The 17468-nt window shown below is 30.7% G+C and overlaps 1 protein-coding gene across 1 annotated transcript; it reads right to left on the bottom strand.

The window, feature by feature from the left end:
• Positions 1-6830: 6830 nt before the first annotated feature.
• Smp_126250 (hypothetical protein) lies at positions 6831-16745 on the bottom strand (the record flags this gene model as incomplete). The annotated part of the gene is made up of 3 exons (XM_018796664.1): positions 6831-6908; positions 12990-13103; positions 16677-16745. The coding sequence occupies 3 exons, from the start codon at positions 16743-16745 to the stop codon at positions 6831-6833; spliced, it is 261 nt and encodes an 86-aa protein (XP_018646835.1).
• Between the last annotated feature and the right edge of the window lie 723 nt (positions 16746-17468).

Below are 17468 nucleotides of genomic sequence, written 5' to 3'. Positions count from 1 at the left end.
ACTGCAAAATTATCCTGGCCTAGAAGGGTATATTATATCACATAACCATAACGTTTATCAAACTTGATAAACCATAAGTACTCTTCAAACAATTGTATAATAAGTTTTCACTTTGGATATAATCCCACAATTACATTAGAAAGCTCTCAAGTATGACACTAGAGGAGATATATCTTTCTTAACTTCAACTAAAAGGACGCTATTTTTTAGGTTATTAGTAAATTTCTCATATTCTAAGGACATTTAATAAAATTCTAAATAGTTGAATGAAAAAAATTTTGCTTAAAACTAATCTTATATTATATTAGTATGTGTTTCAATTATCCCGTTATTGATATTCTTGGCCGAATTTTTACCAGTGGATCCTGTGTGGATTTCCTTTATATTCCCATTGTTCATAAGGTTTATAGAAGAGTTGATTTGTGGCCAACAACCGAATACAGAAAGTGCGTTTCAGTGTAATACAAAGTTTCAGAGTATGCCAAAGTGGCTTAAAATGGGTCATCTTCACGAATAAATTATCAGTCAACTTACATGTGCAATGAACTCGTTTGTAAAAATGTTTCATGAAAACTATTAGGCTTAGTTGCATCATGTAGTTTCTTTACAAGTTACCTTGGAGACCCATATCACTGAGTTGTTTTTGAAAGATCGTATAGTTGGTGAGGATTCTGCGACAAACAGATCACTAACAACTGATATGAAAAAGAAAACCCTCAAACCAGTGATTATACGAAGCGATAAGAAACGGTCAATATCCGCCGAGGAAAGCTGGTTTACATCGGCATACATTTAGTCCATCAACTACTTTTTCGAGTTTGCCATTAATATGAACTGACAACCCATGTAAAAGAAGCCAACCTAATCCAGAAACCTATACTGTCCAGTCACTTTCTTTTCCTAATATTCTCAAGTAAATCGTTTAAATAGTCAAGGTTTACTGTGTTTGAAGAGTTGAAGCAATGAAAATTCAAAAACTCAAATGATCATCTTACTTCAGAAATGAATAAATACATTCATATCTTTAGCAGGGTCTTGATTGACTTTTATTATCAAACAGTTACACGTTTACTGTGCATTTCATAGCATTTCTTCAGTAAGCTAATAACTTTGTTTCATTAACAATTAAACTTCATCATCCCACCAAAAACGTTACGATACGATCGCAAGTACGCGCTTAATGTAAACTTTATTTTGCCTGAATGTTTAGTTTAATGAAACGTTTCCAGTCCGATGTGTCTATATTCACATTAGATTTTATTCTTTATATTCTATCGTTTAGAACAAAAAGTGTACATCATTGAACTCCAACTTACTGGTCAGAAAGTAATGTATTTATTTCAAGATTAGAAGTTTCTATGTTCGATCCCTTTGAGATCATGGGTAGAAAACCCTCAGAAGTTCGAAACTAAGACAAAAGCGGATGTTAATACTTCCTAGTTTTCAACTGTCTTCCAGTTGATATTAGCTATGTTGATGTAGTATCAAAAAACTGAAACATATATATATTTCCATAATCAGTTTTTTATAATTATAAGACTATATTGTAAACAAAATTAAATTCTGCTTGCGTTATAGAAAAAAAGGGGAGTATTTATAATTGTATAAGGTACAAATGTACACTGTATTATTAGTAAATGTTTATCTTTTAAAAATTATATAAGCTTTTTTGAAAGTGAGGCAGAATGTATCGTTTGGATATTAGTGTTTTAAACCAAGAATATAAACTTGCTTTAATGGATTGACAGTCAGATTTTAGTAGTTATTGTGTATGAGTAATGTACTATTACATATTAATTTTTTGGGTTATTTTTTTATTTTTCCTCTTCTTTTACTGTAATCACTATGATACATTCAATATCCATCAATAGAAGGCCTTAAACCATCTCATATCACTAACCAGACATATGTGTTGTACAGGTCCATAGAAAAGTACGAAACTCCTTATTTGCAGTATCTTATGGGAATCCTTTTTACAATAAACCTGATATGTCACTTACTTAGGGACCGCAAATAAGATGCGATGAGTGTTACAGACACATTCGAGCTCGTATTTTATTATTATTCTGTACACTGATAGGTATATATCTTAATTGTTTCTCTTTGATCCATTTCTGACTGTTATAACTCGATAGTCGTAAAACCCACCAATGTTTACATAATTTACAATTCAACCCTTAATCACCATGTGTACCTTCCATTTTTATTAGTGTATTTATCGTATTTCTATTTAGAATTTCAGCTAGACTTATAAACTAAGTTTTCGTTGTTTTAATAAAAACTTTGTTATCAAATATCAACCGAAGTTGATTTCTTCCCTATAGTATTCTCTGTAATATAATTTGCAACAGTTTGATTGGACCTGTAAACTGGTATGTCTCATATGACCAACTGCTACTAGAGAACAATCTGATATCCCATTGCCCAGTACTGAAAAAACTATTGTGATTCTGTATTCTTAAGTGACTCAGAAGCCCTGGTGGAAGGAATACTTAGAAATACGCGAGAAGTGATTTTTGAGACTAAGCATACATAAATCATGAACGTTAATGAATAACATTACTGATAAATATATGTATGAAGTAATTTCATGTTATTGATCGATATTTTACCTTTTCTGAAAGTTATTGTTATCAAACAAAACAAATCAGTTAGGACTTCTGTATTGAAATTGACGAACTAGGTTGATTTGTTTATACATATGAGTATAAACCTCAAACTTACAGTTCTATATGAGAAATAACAAGTAGATTTAGTGGAATCACTTGATACTTTAGGAATACGATTTAAGATCTAGTAATGGCAAGTTACCCCCAAACAAACTATCTTTGTAAATTTTGGAAGAGTTTTAATCCAAACATTTCAGGATACTTACAAATTTGTTCGCTAAATAACATAAGAATCGATAAAGAATATACTTGTCTCAGTGATGACCCAAGCCATTTGGCTGCAGAAATGTGTACAATATTATATAAAATTGTGAACACGGGCAGGTGGCAAACGCTGAAAGTAATTAAAAATTTAAAAAACAAACAAACGGTACAATGCACTGATTTTTGCTGATTTCCACATACTTCAAAACCCCGTTAGTTCGTAGGGTGATCGCTGGTTTGACATTATCAATTGGTTTCCTTTTATCAACATATTTTTTGAAAGAACTACTTAAGTGCTATTCTAAGCATTCATTTTAAAATCCCTTAATACTGGTTTCTCAAAACAGACAAACAAGGTCATATGAAACCGTTAATACTTGAGTTATAGCATGCATTATTTTAGATTGTTGGTTAAATTTTCTTACATTCTCCTGTACAATACCTAATACAGTTTCACACTAATAAGGGTGTGAGCCAAAGGGAAAGTGAAAAAGGGTGCTATTAAGAAAGTGGTAAATTAATAAGAGCGGACATTGAAACAGGGAACAATTTTTTTAATGATGTAAAATATATTCGATTCACTTTCTGTTTTAGAAGTCTTTCCTAAAACGCACAATGTGGTGGAGGGATAAGATACAGGATTTAACCGACTTATTAGTGCTGCTCATACAAGTATAAAGAAATTGATAAATTTTCTGAAAAATAACAGTCTAAATGGATTGAAAACTGAACACTGTATTGCAGAAACCCAACAACAACAAATAAAAGTATAGGAAAGTAGCATTATGTACCAAACTGGTTCTAGAAGATAAAGAAAACAGATTGACACGGACCATCTTTGTAAAGAAGCAAATCACTTTTTTATTTTAAAAGAGAAGAATGTTTTGAAATTTAAAACTTATTCAAATAGAAATTCACCAAATACTTCCTAGGTATTATCGAAACATCCCTCTAAATCGACTATCCGTTAGCTGTTTGAAATAGACGTAAGAGATAATGTGACTATGGTAATGAGACTACCAATCTGTTACCAAATTCGGACAATTACTGTATGAGTTGAAAAAAGACTCTTCATTAGACTTTATAGAAAACCACTTTTTTATTTGTCATCACATCATTAAAAATACTATTGTCCCTTTCAATGTTCATCTTTAATAATATGCGCCTTTTTGATAGTCGCTCTTATTAATATGTCCCTTTTATAATTGAGCTCTTGTCCACTCGTTCTTTTCGCTTGCGTTTTTCTGAATGAATACGCTTGATGCATCTTTTAAACTCAGTTTGAATTAAGTTTAGAAGAATTTACTTTGTAAAATCGATATGGTCATAAGTTCGATGCTTTGTTGCATAAACCTTCAAATTATTGATTCTTGTCTTTTCGTTTTGAGAATTTCACTGCATGAAGGTGTATGTTAAAACACATGATAGTTGGACACGTAGAAGCAAACAGCTATTTATTACTTAAGTTTCAATTTGCATAATCAGAACATCTATAGTTTATGTACGTCTATCATCTGGAAAAGTCTACGTCGTGACAATTCATGTAACTCTATATACACTTTGCCATAAATTTTTGTGGATGTTTAATAAAAAAATACAGTCACTTTAATGACATTTTTAATGGCATTTTACTGTTTACTAACACTTTTAAATGATAGATAACTTTTATGATCATTGGATTGTATCTTTAATGCTAGAAGTCATAAATAATTCAAATATTTAAGTAATTGATAACCTCATGACTAAATAAACTTTCAAACTATTCCCCCTATCTCAGCACTATTATTATCTGATAGGGTATATCAAGTAGAAAGAGAATTCCTTATTTCGTGATAATATTTAATGACAAGTGTGAAGTACATAGTTGTTTTTAAGATGTTAATGAATGACTTTAAATGTATAGATCAAATCGTATATTTTCACCTTGCTATCTATGTACATACATGAAGTATGTTTATTGTATTGTAATTGTTGTTCTCTGATCAAGCATTATTTATAATTAATATCAAATTGACATTTAGAAGGAGAAAGAATCCTCCTTTTAGTTGAAAGATAAATGGACGTTAAAGTGCTATAATTTAAATTTGTTTAATTTGCAAATCCATGGTCACATTGATGAACGCGAAAGTTTTTAGGTGACTAATAAATCACTAATGCAGATTTCATATTTAGAAAACATTGATTTTGGATTCTTTAAAACATCAAGACATGGTGAGTTACTAATATGACTCTTTTTGAAAACGTTTTTTACTGTTAAAAGAAAAATTCAAGTCAGAAAATTATGTAACTTTATTTATTTCATACACATCGATTATAACAAAACAGCGGCATTGGTTAAAATCTCAGAGTGCAGATTAAATTCTATTGGACAACTAATGTGGTCATTAGTCTCAGTGAAGCGTGCACTGTGTTGAGATATCAGAAATTTGGAGTTAGTTAGTAGAAAAACATGGACTATGGTTGACGTAGGTATAAATACCACAAAGAACATTTGTTCCTTCAAGACTGCAGACACACCTTGATGGCTTTACTGGCCTAAATGAAATCTAGGTCTAAAGTTTCCTGTTGACTATCTTTAACAAACCGAGATGTTGAGTCACCCCGACTAACAAACATATTTGAGCATAGTCAACACGATTCTTTCAAGACAAAGGAGTAAACAGTAAGAAAACAATTAAAATTGAGTGTTCAGCTGATGTAAGAGTGAACTATTTATAACCATTTTTTGTGTTTTAAGTCGATGTTTCTGAACTGTTTGTCAAACCTAATTACTCGAAAAAGGTTTGCTGATCCGGTATACAAACGTAGGCAATCTTATAGTATTGAATTTAAATTCGTCCACTGAAGTACTATTAACTATTGTTTAAACAGAAGTAAAACAAAGTGATTTGCAAGCTGTTAGTTTATCTATCCGAATTACTCCAAGTTATATTTGACACAGTTGAGGTTAAGATAAATTGAAGGTTTATAAGTTAATTTATGGTTGTATGTTATTACTCATTTAATTTCCTACAATTTTCATCTAATCCATTCCAACTACCTGCAATTAAAAACTCATTTGTAAAATGTGTAGGTAGCTTTTGCCATAAACTATTATCTCCTAGACAGAGGTGTTTTAAGCCAAAAAGTATTTAAAATCTGTTTTATTTTATGGCTTATGGATATTGTTTGACGTCAATTAAATGTTTTTTATTAGCTTTTTACCAATATATTTATAGATTTGATACCACTGAATAACATTGTTAGTTTTATATAACAAATCGGTAGATTCAATCTCACGATATCTCATCATATATCACTTTTCAACAATGATTGATCATCATACAATCAGCCAAAATTATGCATAAAAGAGCATCAAATATTACCATTATCTTCAAGTATTAGAGTTATTTATCATTTTCAACCTCTTTCACTGTGATCAATATGTTTGACGACACAGTACATTATAGAATGATAACTTAAAGATATCACTACTAAGAAGAAAAGATCACAGAATCAGAACCGTTTTTTTTTTCAATTTCCATTTCTATAAGTATTGAATAAAAAGATACAACTGTTCTGATTACAAGATGTACTACTCAGAAAGTCGAGTAAGTCATTAAAATTAATAGTTTACTGAAAACAAGCAATAAGCACCCAACTGCGTCACAAGACAAGTCCTCACATGGAATCCTGAGGGCCAAAGGAAAAGAGAAAGACCAGAGAACACATTACGCCGAGAAAGGGAAACAGACTTGAGAAGAATGAACAAAAATTGGATAAAACTAGAACGAAAGGCCCATGACAGATTGCGTTGGAGAATGTTGGTCGGCGGCCTATGCTCCATTGGGAGTAACAAGCGTAAGTACGTAAGAAAACAAGCAATTAATCCGTTTGATAAATTTAATAAGAACATTTAATTCATAAGTGTATGTATACACAGAAGATTCATGTTTACGAAACATTTTTACACAGTATTTAAACACGTAAATTAAGTCTTGCTTTATCCAAGATATCTTTCTGAATTTTTGGATAATTTGGATAAATGGATAAAACCTGTTTTATATAGAAAAGAAAAAACAATTTTGTCATTGTTAAAGGGGAATAACTTTAAAAACAAGCTTATTATTATTAAAGAATAACAACAATAAAATTTGGGGTAACAAAAAATACATCTATAACTATAAATATATTAATTTCTACCTCACTTATATAGTGATGCATTTTAATAACGAGTTTACATGCTGTTACTAAGCCATTATCAGTTATTAATAAATTATCTTAGAGATTAACATAATTTGGTCACTATTATTTCCCACAAAAAGATATTAGCTAGGAAATCATTGAAAATGAAAGAGTACTAGTCAACTATTTCACTGTGATTCGGAAATTTTCATGAATATCAAACCATGACCCCCTATTAGCGATAGAATATATTACTTTGAATCGCTAAATGGAAATCCAATCATATACATATGCGAATACAATTAAATCAAAGTGGTCTAAAAATATGTTTTTTAAGGATCAAGTCACTGATTAGTAAACATTAAGTTTTATTACTGAAATTTAACTAGTTACAAGATTATTTCTTATTAATCTTAATTACATTTTGCTTTTATGTCGAATTAGGCAGATGAATAATTCTCTTGAATAAAACAATATTATATAATCATAAATAAAGTGTATTTGAGAGAACAATTGTTTAAAATAACTTCATCATCAAGCTCTACAATTATAAGTCCATTATTAATGATATTTTACAAAGGCTAAAATAAGTCATGAATTAATGAATTCGACAATGTTATATGTTAAAAAATGGCGAATCACTGCATCTGTTACGATATAAATACTTTAAATTATATTATTTGAAAATTATAAGGGTCATGTAATAAAGATTTTAATGATTTGTAGTAAAGTGTGTAAACCACTTCAACCGCTCCTGTGGAGTTCGTTACACAGGTCGTACTCATAGGGCTTTTTCCTTGGATGTTCGTAAACGTGTACCATCACGGTTGGGAAAAGGAGTAATTAAATCGATTAGCAATACTGTTCTTTCTAACTTGATAGATAGTGAACATTATATTAAGTGAATCTTTCTCTGTTTTATACCAAGTTCCAAAGAATATACCTAAAGGAACTAGAATACGGCTACTCCACATATCTGAAGCTGTCAAGATTAACTCCAGAAGAGGTATATCCGGCCTCTATGTTTACCGTTGCCCACGACTAGATCATCGGATACCTAAAATGGATATTATAAATCATTCCCCCTCTCAGTTCCTTTTGTGTTTATACCTCTCTTATTCTTCATATTCATCTTTCCCGATTCCTATGAATTCTTTATTATTGTAATAAACTTGATAACACCCCTCTTATTACATATCATATTCACATAACGACATTACAATTACTATTGTTATCACTGTTATTATCATTACTACCTCGATTAACAAGACGAAATTCTCCTACTATGCATTTATACACAGGATCTTTTTATTTTGTTATATTACTATTATGTTGATTATGACTTGACACTTTACTACAGATCATTCTAACCTTTATTACATAACCCTTCTAATTTACGAATAATATAATTTTAAAGTATTTATATTATAAATGGTGCAAACATTCACCATTTTTAACATATAACATTGTCAAATTCATTAATTCATGACTTATTTTAGCCTTTGTAAAATATCATAATAATGGACTTATCATTGCAGAGCCTATTTATTTATTTAATCATATACATATTGGTACAAAGGGCACCGGATACATATGCTCCACACTTTTGTGTAAGGGCTGTGATACTGCCCAGGTGCCCAAACCGAAGCAGGTGGTTTTCTTAGGGGGCCACACCCCGAGCTTTTGACCTAAAGGTCTAACTCACAAGGCAGTGGAGCATCCTGAGGAGATGAAGTCCCATGGTAGCCGGTAACCAACGATTGATTCATACGCCATTTGTTCCTTCAGGATACTGAAGCCCATATGCACCATTGGTTTGGAATCAGGGTTTTTCAGCTCCCCTAGGTAAACACTCCACATCCACCAACCCGGTTAAGGCGCCGGACATTCGCTCTTCGTCCTCTCAGTTTCATAAACAACACCCCCGCCACGAGAAGGCAGTGAGTAGGACTTCCCTGGCAGGGGCTATATAAGCGTGGCCATGTGAGAGCACTTCGAGAGGGAGAACGGATTCTCCCCATGTACCAGGGCATTTGGGGGTTTAACGATGAAGTTATTAAAAACAATTGTTCACTCAAATATTACATAACACAAAGACATTTGTCGAATATTAAATTGTTTAACCTACTTGTAGGGAAACTTCAATTGCTCCTAAATAATTTTTACTTTTTAAATAATTGTATGCCAGTTTATAACCTGTATAATGAAAAATAGGTAGTAACCAGAGAAACATTGTACGTTCTATATATATCTAAATGATATTTTATAGATATCAATATGAAATAGTCTTGACATGTAATTTATTTGTTGAACAGCAGGAAAAAACTTAATTAACTGATAACTGATATCATATTCTGTCATTAGACAAAATTAATTTGATAGGAAAATAATAAACTTGATGGAAACCAATAAATAGGTGATTCAGCTTTATTAGTAATGAGTGCCTATAACCGTCTATTGGTTTTCTGTGATTTTGTAACTGGGATTGATTCATATTCAAAGTATATGGACAGCTAGTGAAAGAGAAGACATTTCATGATACTTATCAATATAACATAACCATCCAGCATTAACTTCATCGTAATAAATAAATATATATATTACTGTAAAAAGCTTTGTGAAAGCTGAGTTCAAATACGTCCTATGATTGAAGTATTAACAACATGTACTCTGTAATTAATTTACGTACATTTTCAGTATATTTGGTATGTAGCTAGTAACAGAATTCATGACTCTCATTTATCCATGTTTTGGATTGATTAGCTGGATAAGCTAAAGATTTGTAGTCCTGAACATCAACAACGGTCAATTATAAACTTTGATTAGTGAATAGCCATATAATTTTCATAGTTGGAAGCGTGAGTCAATGGAAGCTAGACCACCAGGGAAAATCTGGAAGCACAACAAACCTCTTCTGATAATAATAATCATATACTCACTAGCGACTGACTTCGAGAGCTAAATGCTGCAGTTCTAGTGAGAAGCAGTGACCAGTGGAGTTCAAACTACGTCTGTTGTGAGATAGGAACTCACTGAAGACAATTGGTGAACGTTTGCTCAACTTCATGGATTGGTTGAAGTTAGACATTGACACCGTTGGATGCCAGCTAGCTCAGTGGTCTATCGGTTAAGTGCTCTGGCGCGAGACTGGTAGGTCCTGGGTTCGAGTCTCGTGAGGCGAGGTCGCGAATGCGCACTGCTGAGAAGTCCCACAATAGGACGAAACGGCCGTCCATTGCTTCCAGGTTTTCCTTGGTGGTCTAGCTTCCATTGACATGCGCTTTCAACTATGAAAATACTAAATCTCCACAAAATCCCTTCTGATAAGACATACAATTATTTTCTTTAATATTTCCAAATTTCTCATTTTATTTATCACAACTTAATAGTGATGTCTAACTAGTAAGATCAAAGAACTAAACTATTTTATGCTACAATTATCATGCCAAAAATAATATCCCACATAAGATCTTTTAAATTCTAAATGTGGATCAATATTTTTTTGTAAATTATATTAGCCATTAGTAATGAACTTTGTTACACAATTATTACCATTCATATGCATTATCCAGAACTTGAATATTTATAGTATAACAATAAATATCATACAAAAGAATAGCTTTTTCATCATTATCACCATCATCATCATCATCATCATCCTCATTATAAAGCATCCATTCACATTTACTGAATGTCGTGCTTGTTTATTATTATTTTTTCATTATATCCAGCAGTATATGTAAATATAGTGAAAAATAATTATAAAAACATAAATGTGACCTAACTGAAATACATACAAACAAATATAACCACTCAATATGTAATATCCCTAAGTCATTATTACAAGCATAATGGTAAAGTTAATTTTTTGCTGATAAATTTTCATTTAACAAAGAAAAAAAAGGAAAGTATAAAAGTGAAGTGGATAAAAAAGCCATCCCCCCCCCATTTTAAACTAATTAGAAATATGTATGAATTTTAAATAGTTTTAATAGCGATAGAAAACAAAGAAAAAAAGAGTAATAATAATAACGAAGCTGATGCAATCCAAAAGGATTCAAAACGATGTTTGGAATTTTCAACAACAATGAATAACAATCTGATAAAAGTCTACATTCATGAAGAATACACTCGAAAAAGAAAGACAAAAAAAGAAAAGAAAGAAGTCAACTAAGGAATCATTAATCAAAATAATTAGTTAGATAAGATAACAATCTATTCGATTGTTATATATTTGTCAATAATTAAATAATTGTACATAAAATATGTAAAAATGCCATATGATATCAGTATATATTTTGAAAAAAGAAAAAAAAATTGAAAAATTAAATACCAGAGGAAATTTAATTCTAAAGTAACTCACTTCTTGGAAAGAAAACTTAAAAAGGTAAGATTATTCCGTATGGAACTAATTTATATATTATTAAATGTTATTGTATTATAGTTCATGCTATATTGATTTCTTTAATTGATTACATTTTGGTAACTCTTTACATATTCTTTTATTAACCTACGTAGTAACTGTGAAAATATAAATATAGTCTTATTTGTCACTGCTATTTTATAGCCAGGAATTATTTATAATTTATTCTGACTATATCTGTTATAGTGAAAATTCCCATTTTAACATTTGGCAAATAAAAAGGAACGAATTGAGCGAAGAAAGTTCTTTTCAATTAATTTTTCATCATGGCTCTACGCCACATCTGTGTGTATTTACCAATTCAACTGCTCCTGTAGAGCCAGTTACATAGGGCGTACAATTCGGCAAGTTCGTCAATGAATAACAGAACACCATCCGTCGTGGTTGAGCGAAGGACAAGTAAACGTAATTAAGAGTTCTATTCTCGCTCACTTGGTGGACACAGATCATCAAGTTGAAATGAATAAAGCTTTTCAGGTTATCTACTATATTCCATCAAATTTGCCGCATGGTTTACGAGTTCGTCTTTTGCACATAGCTGAAGCCATCGCAATTCATCTTCACAAAACGAACCTTTGTATCCAAAAGAAGTTTGTACAACCACTCTCGCTAACCTGGCCATCGGAATAGCGGAGTTTGTAGCAGAACTTTGGTAAACAATTATCGTATTCCTTCCATGTTTGTATTTTTGTTTTTTACTTATTCTCTACAATCGTCTCTTGATTCTTACATAACTACTATGTTACTGACCATTCATCAGAATATTTTGTTAGTTCTTTCTTCTCCTTTCACATATTATGCAACGTAGCAACAGCTTGATTTTCGAATAATTATTAATCCTCTTTCTTCCAACTAATAATCGATATGTCATTATATAATTGTTACGCAACGTATCTACTCCATGAGTGTTATTCCTTTATTGTGAATCATATATATATTAGTGTAGAGCCATGATATAAAACCAATTGAAAAGAAATTTCTTCGCTCGATTCGTTCCTTTTTATATCTGTTATTCCTTCTGGAAAATAAGATTTCTACTATAAAAAAACGTATTCAAAGCATTTTATTCCTTTTGACTGATGAATTTCTTTTATCAGAATTTTCGTTTCGTTTACTTGATAACACGTATTGCGAGATAACTTATCCTTAATGTTCATTTAAGTTAATAAATATACTGTTAATTCATCTACAAAGATATTGTATAAATGTAAAGATTTGTTTTCATAATGTATGAGTTTGAAGACTTATAGATAGTTTCTTTTGAAAGTTAAGTACAACTGTTTTAATCTAAAGTTCTTCATCAAAAACAAACATGACACATACTGAATAGATTACTAAAAACTCTTTTAAATGATAATCAATTAATTTATGCCATTTTGAATACTGTAATAATAATCTTCAATCATTGGATTATCCTAAATCTCTTATGCACAATGGTTACTGTTTAAAAGAGTCTTTGACTGATATCAGCCACTGTTGAAAACAATAATTTTTAAAGCTTAAATTGTTAGATTTCTCTTACCAATTACAGGGCTTTGATGATTTGAATTGTTCCAAACATATTCATAATATTTTGCAGCTTCAGAGAAATTTTGTTCTTTTTCCATAATTAAACCGAAATATTCATAAGCTTTAGAGCTTGACTAGAATTATGAATTAGAAATATATGAAATATTTATTATCAACAAAACTGAAATAATTTCTTGATGAAATCTTTGAGTTCATTTTAAATATTGAGAATAATAACAGAACTAAATGATCTAAAGTTAATATATTCTTGATTTTCCATTATGAGATCCTATATTAGTTGAAACAAAGCCGTAAGTTCAATCAAAATCTTGTTAAGAAGTCAATCTAGTGAATATATTATATTTATACTATTTAGTAAGACAATGTAACGTCTTACTTCCATAAAACAATTTAGTTTCATCACTTAGGCAATCATATGCAGTTAAATATCTTCAGTAATTCCATTTCCTAATGCATATTTTAAAATAACAACCTCTATCTGAAGGTCACAAGAACAATATCAGTATTCTGTGGTTTATCTAAAAAAAGAATACATCTAAATTACATATGTATGGAATTTACAATGATATTACATCACAATGCATTTTTTTGCAGCTTTTCATCGAAAGCAAACCTATTTTATCTATTACATTTATTTTAATTACAAATTAACTGAATATCAACATAAATGGGCGTCTAACAAATGGTTGTTCAACTGGAAGATATAAAATTGTAAGTAGACAGTAAAGAAATGGAGACATGAATCCTTTTGAACTTTTGTCTGAAAGGATGTTTAGAATTTTAGTAAACGAGTTAGATTGTTTTTTGAAAAAAGGTATTTCTTTTTAAAGGTTTATTTATAGAAAGTAATTTATATTCTTTCTAATTTAACAAATGCAAAAAGAAAATCTGGTAGGTTGTAGACGAGTTTACGCGTATTATATATTTTCTCATGTGAATTAGGCTTTGTTATGATCGAAATGATTGCTCCCAATACTTTACGTAATGATAAAATTATTAATCCAAGGGAATTATGATTTATGCCAATTCCCATGAGTATAGAGTGTGATGCCTTTTTTCAAATTATAGAATTAATTAAAAGTTCGACACAAAAATAATCAAGACATTTTAATGGTCGCTGTTACGTTTATTTCTCATGTGAGTGGAATTTGAAGTTCTTTTGAAAGAATAGTAATCTGTTGGGTATAAACGTATATCCCTTAAGTGATTCATGTAGAGATTTATTTGTTTAATTAATATCCAGTGACTACGATTGGACAGAATTTACATAGTACCTTCCATAATAGCATAAATAACAAACACTTTTATGATCAAGATATCATTATATTAGGTCACCGAATATAGCTTTCTTCGTACATAAATTGACATTGTAGATCACTTCGACAACTAGCTCGGCTCTGAAACAACAGAACCTGGAAGCGTGAGTTTCAGGAGTGCAATAGTCTACTTTCAACCAGAGGTTATTATTATTTTGTGGATAAATAGCTCAGAAAACGGAATACTGATGGCACGATAATAATTACTCATACTTATCAGCTCTCACGTAAAAATAAGAATTCCTTTTTGGGCCATTTCACTAGATCAAGTTGCTGAATATACATGAAGAACGGTTGGTAAATTCATTTTTACTGGGTTTATTGTTTTACAATTAGCTAACATTATCAGCCATTTAATCAACATGATCAAAAAAATACACTCTGATGAAAATGTAAACATAACTTCTTAGACAATGGAAATGCTCTTGGAAATAACGTGCTCCCAATAGATAATTATTAATAAGATGATGAATAATTTGTTTTATGATACTTTATATAATGTTTTACAGACCAAATAATAATTTTAATGAAAACAAATATTAGGTCACAGAATATGGCTTTTTTTCATACATAAATTGACATTGTAGATCACTTCGACAACTAGCTTGGCTACGAAACAACAGACCCTGAAAACATGGGTTTCAGGAGTTTATTAGTCTACTTTCAACAAGAGGGTCTCAGATCAAAGCGGTATTCTACTGACTTGATTTAAGGAGCTGAATAATATCATTAGCCTCGAAGCTAAGTACGCAAATGTGCAGTTGATAGATAAATTACATTGAATAACGAATTGGCTATTTAAATACATAAATTAAAATTGGGTTCCCCTAACCTCATGCTGTGATACGATATTTGTGTATAAAACAGATACTTTTACCCAATATAATTAATAAACCTTGTTAAAAAATGTTATTTTTCATGGTACTTATTTCAGAAGAACAAAGAGTGATACTACATTTTACAACGACGACACACATCGGGATAAACTCAATGATGGATTGTAATGTTTTAAACCTCAACGAATAATATCCAGTTTTGTTTTTAGGTCTAGGCTTTTACGATAAAACCGCACTTTACAGCAACCATTATTTAAGGTCTGTCCAAAAAGAATCTAAAGTCACTGCGTTCTAATATCATAGAATGTTATTTAGAATAATTTAGGGATTACGGTGTCAATTACATCGTCATAGTCAAAATTTAAAGCTGCTGCTGTAAGATAATCATGATATTATCTAGAAAAGAAAATTAAATTGTTAAATATATATGAAAGATATTAATCGTTACAAATCTGGAAACATCTATAGGATACGTTAACAACAGAAAAAGGATAATAAATTTGATATTTATGTTCCTAAAAACTGACTTATAAAACATAAAACCTAGATTTCGGAAATATTAAATCGCGCAACATCGTGGATTGATTGGAGTTAGACATTGACAACTTTGGATGCCGTCTCAGGAGTCCAGAGGTTAGGGGTTTTGCGTGAGAGCAGATGTGTTGGTTTCAAATCTAGCGTGCAGGATCATAGATGCGCACTGCTGGGGAGCCCCATATTAGTACGAAAAGGCCATCCAATACTTCAAATTTTTCAGTGGTGGTCTAACATGGATCGGTTCATGATTTAAATGAAATCTCGAAATGATAGTAGAAATGCTTATATATATTACTTATTTTTTTAAAAACATGATATGTCTGTTGCATAATGACATTAAAATCCAGAAATGATTTTGTGATGAAATTTTGATAGGAAATACGTTTTTTAAACTATGATCATTGAGCATTAGAAACAAAACTGAAATGATTACTCAGTTAATGTCACGGGGTACCAATTACGTATATTTAAGATTCGCTAATACTCAACAGCAGACAAGCAATAAAAGATTCAGCGATTGGAGTTCCGTAATACACCGATTACCAGAATAATTAGGTGACTTATTTTTCGTCATTCATGGTTAGATCACATGCAGTATATGTACCACCATACATACAGATACATAACATACTCAAGGTTACACTGGTTAACTGACATGGGTAAAGATCTGAGTGACAGAGTAACTGGAAAGATTATAATAATCAATTTGCCCAAAAGTTAGAATAAATCATATGTGGATGTAACAATAATAACAGTTATAGGCTTACTAAGGTCAGTTTTTGATATAAAACATGTCAGTATTTTTATGATGACATACCGAAGACTGATCACGTAACCGCTTTTTTTACTCTGCTCTTGCATTAACAGTATGGAACCCACTGAAACAACATGAAACACTAAACTTATACTATTTTTTTAAAACGATAACTGGGAACAGTTAAACAGTATAACACAATCATCTTATATTCATTACGTCTAGTCACAATAATTCTCTTACCTTATTATACTTGAGACATTTTTTTAATAGCTCCTGGCAAACTTCAAGTTTACCACTTTGTATATACATATCAACCAAAAGTAACCATGATTTCTCTAATTCTTCAGCATCCTAACAAAATATTAAAATTTAAAACAAAGACATTAAAATAGTTCAACAATATTAACAGTAGTAATTGATGCTTTGAAAGCTGCCATACTATACAATGAATGATAACAATATCAATGAGAATTTTAATAAGTAAGTTCTATTTGTAAAATTGACGGATCAGCAACTTATAAGTGTAAAATTGATAAACACGGGTTGAGGTAAAAACGTTTTATTATATGAAGGTAAAGACCGGTAAATTGTACACATTATGCTTTCCGATATTATAAAAATCTTTATCTTTTAACTACCGACTGCCATTAAATATTAATAATTAGTTTGTCAATTTCATTAGGAAACCTTATAGTCGCAAGTCATTAAAATGTGTAGTACACAAACTGTACCACTTGGTACCTAATATACAATGGTGAACTGTTACATGAAAAGGTTGGAAGTAAGCAGTCAGGAGGCCAAGTCAAAGAATAACGTCAGCCACTGGAGACAACAATCTATATTCAATGTAAATGAATTATAATTTATCTTGATGAAAGCTCCGTTGATTCTTAATAGTTAAAAAATGTATGTTACTTTGTTTATGCTAGATATAACACGTGCATTGGCTTTTAGGCTCTGTTTAAGGAATGCAAATTATGTTAGAAATAGTACCATGAACAGAGTATTAGTTAATTGTTTACAATATCTAAG

Source organism: Schistosoma mansoni (assembly GCF_000237925.1).
Source record: "Schistosoma mansoni, WGS project CABG00000000 data, supercontig 0170, strain Puerto Rico, whole genome shotgun sequence".
NCBI classification, from domain to species: Eukaryota; Metazoa; Platyhelminthes; class Trematoda; order Strigeidida; family Schistosomatidae; genus Schistosoma; species Schistosoma mansoni.
This window is presented reverse-complemented; position numbering and strand designations above follow the sequence as displayed.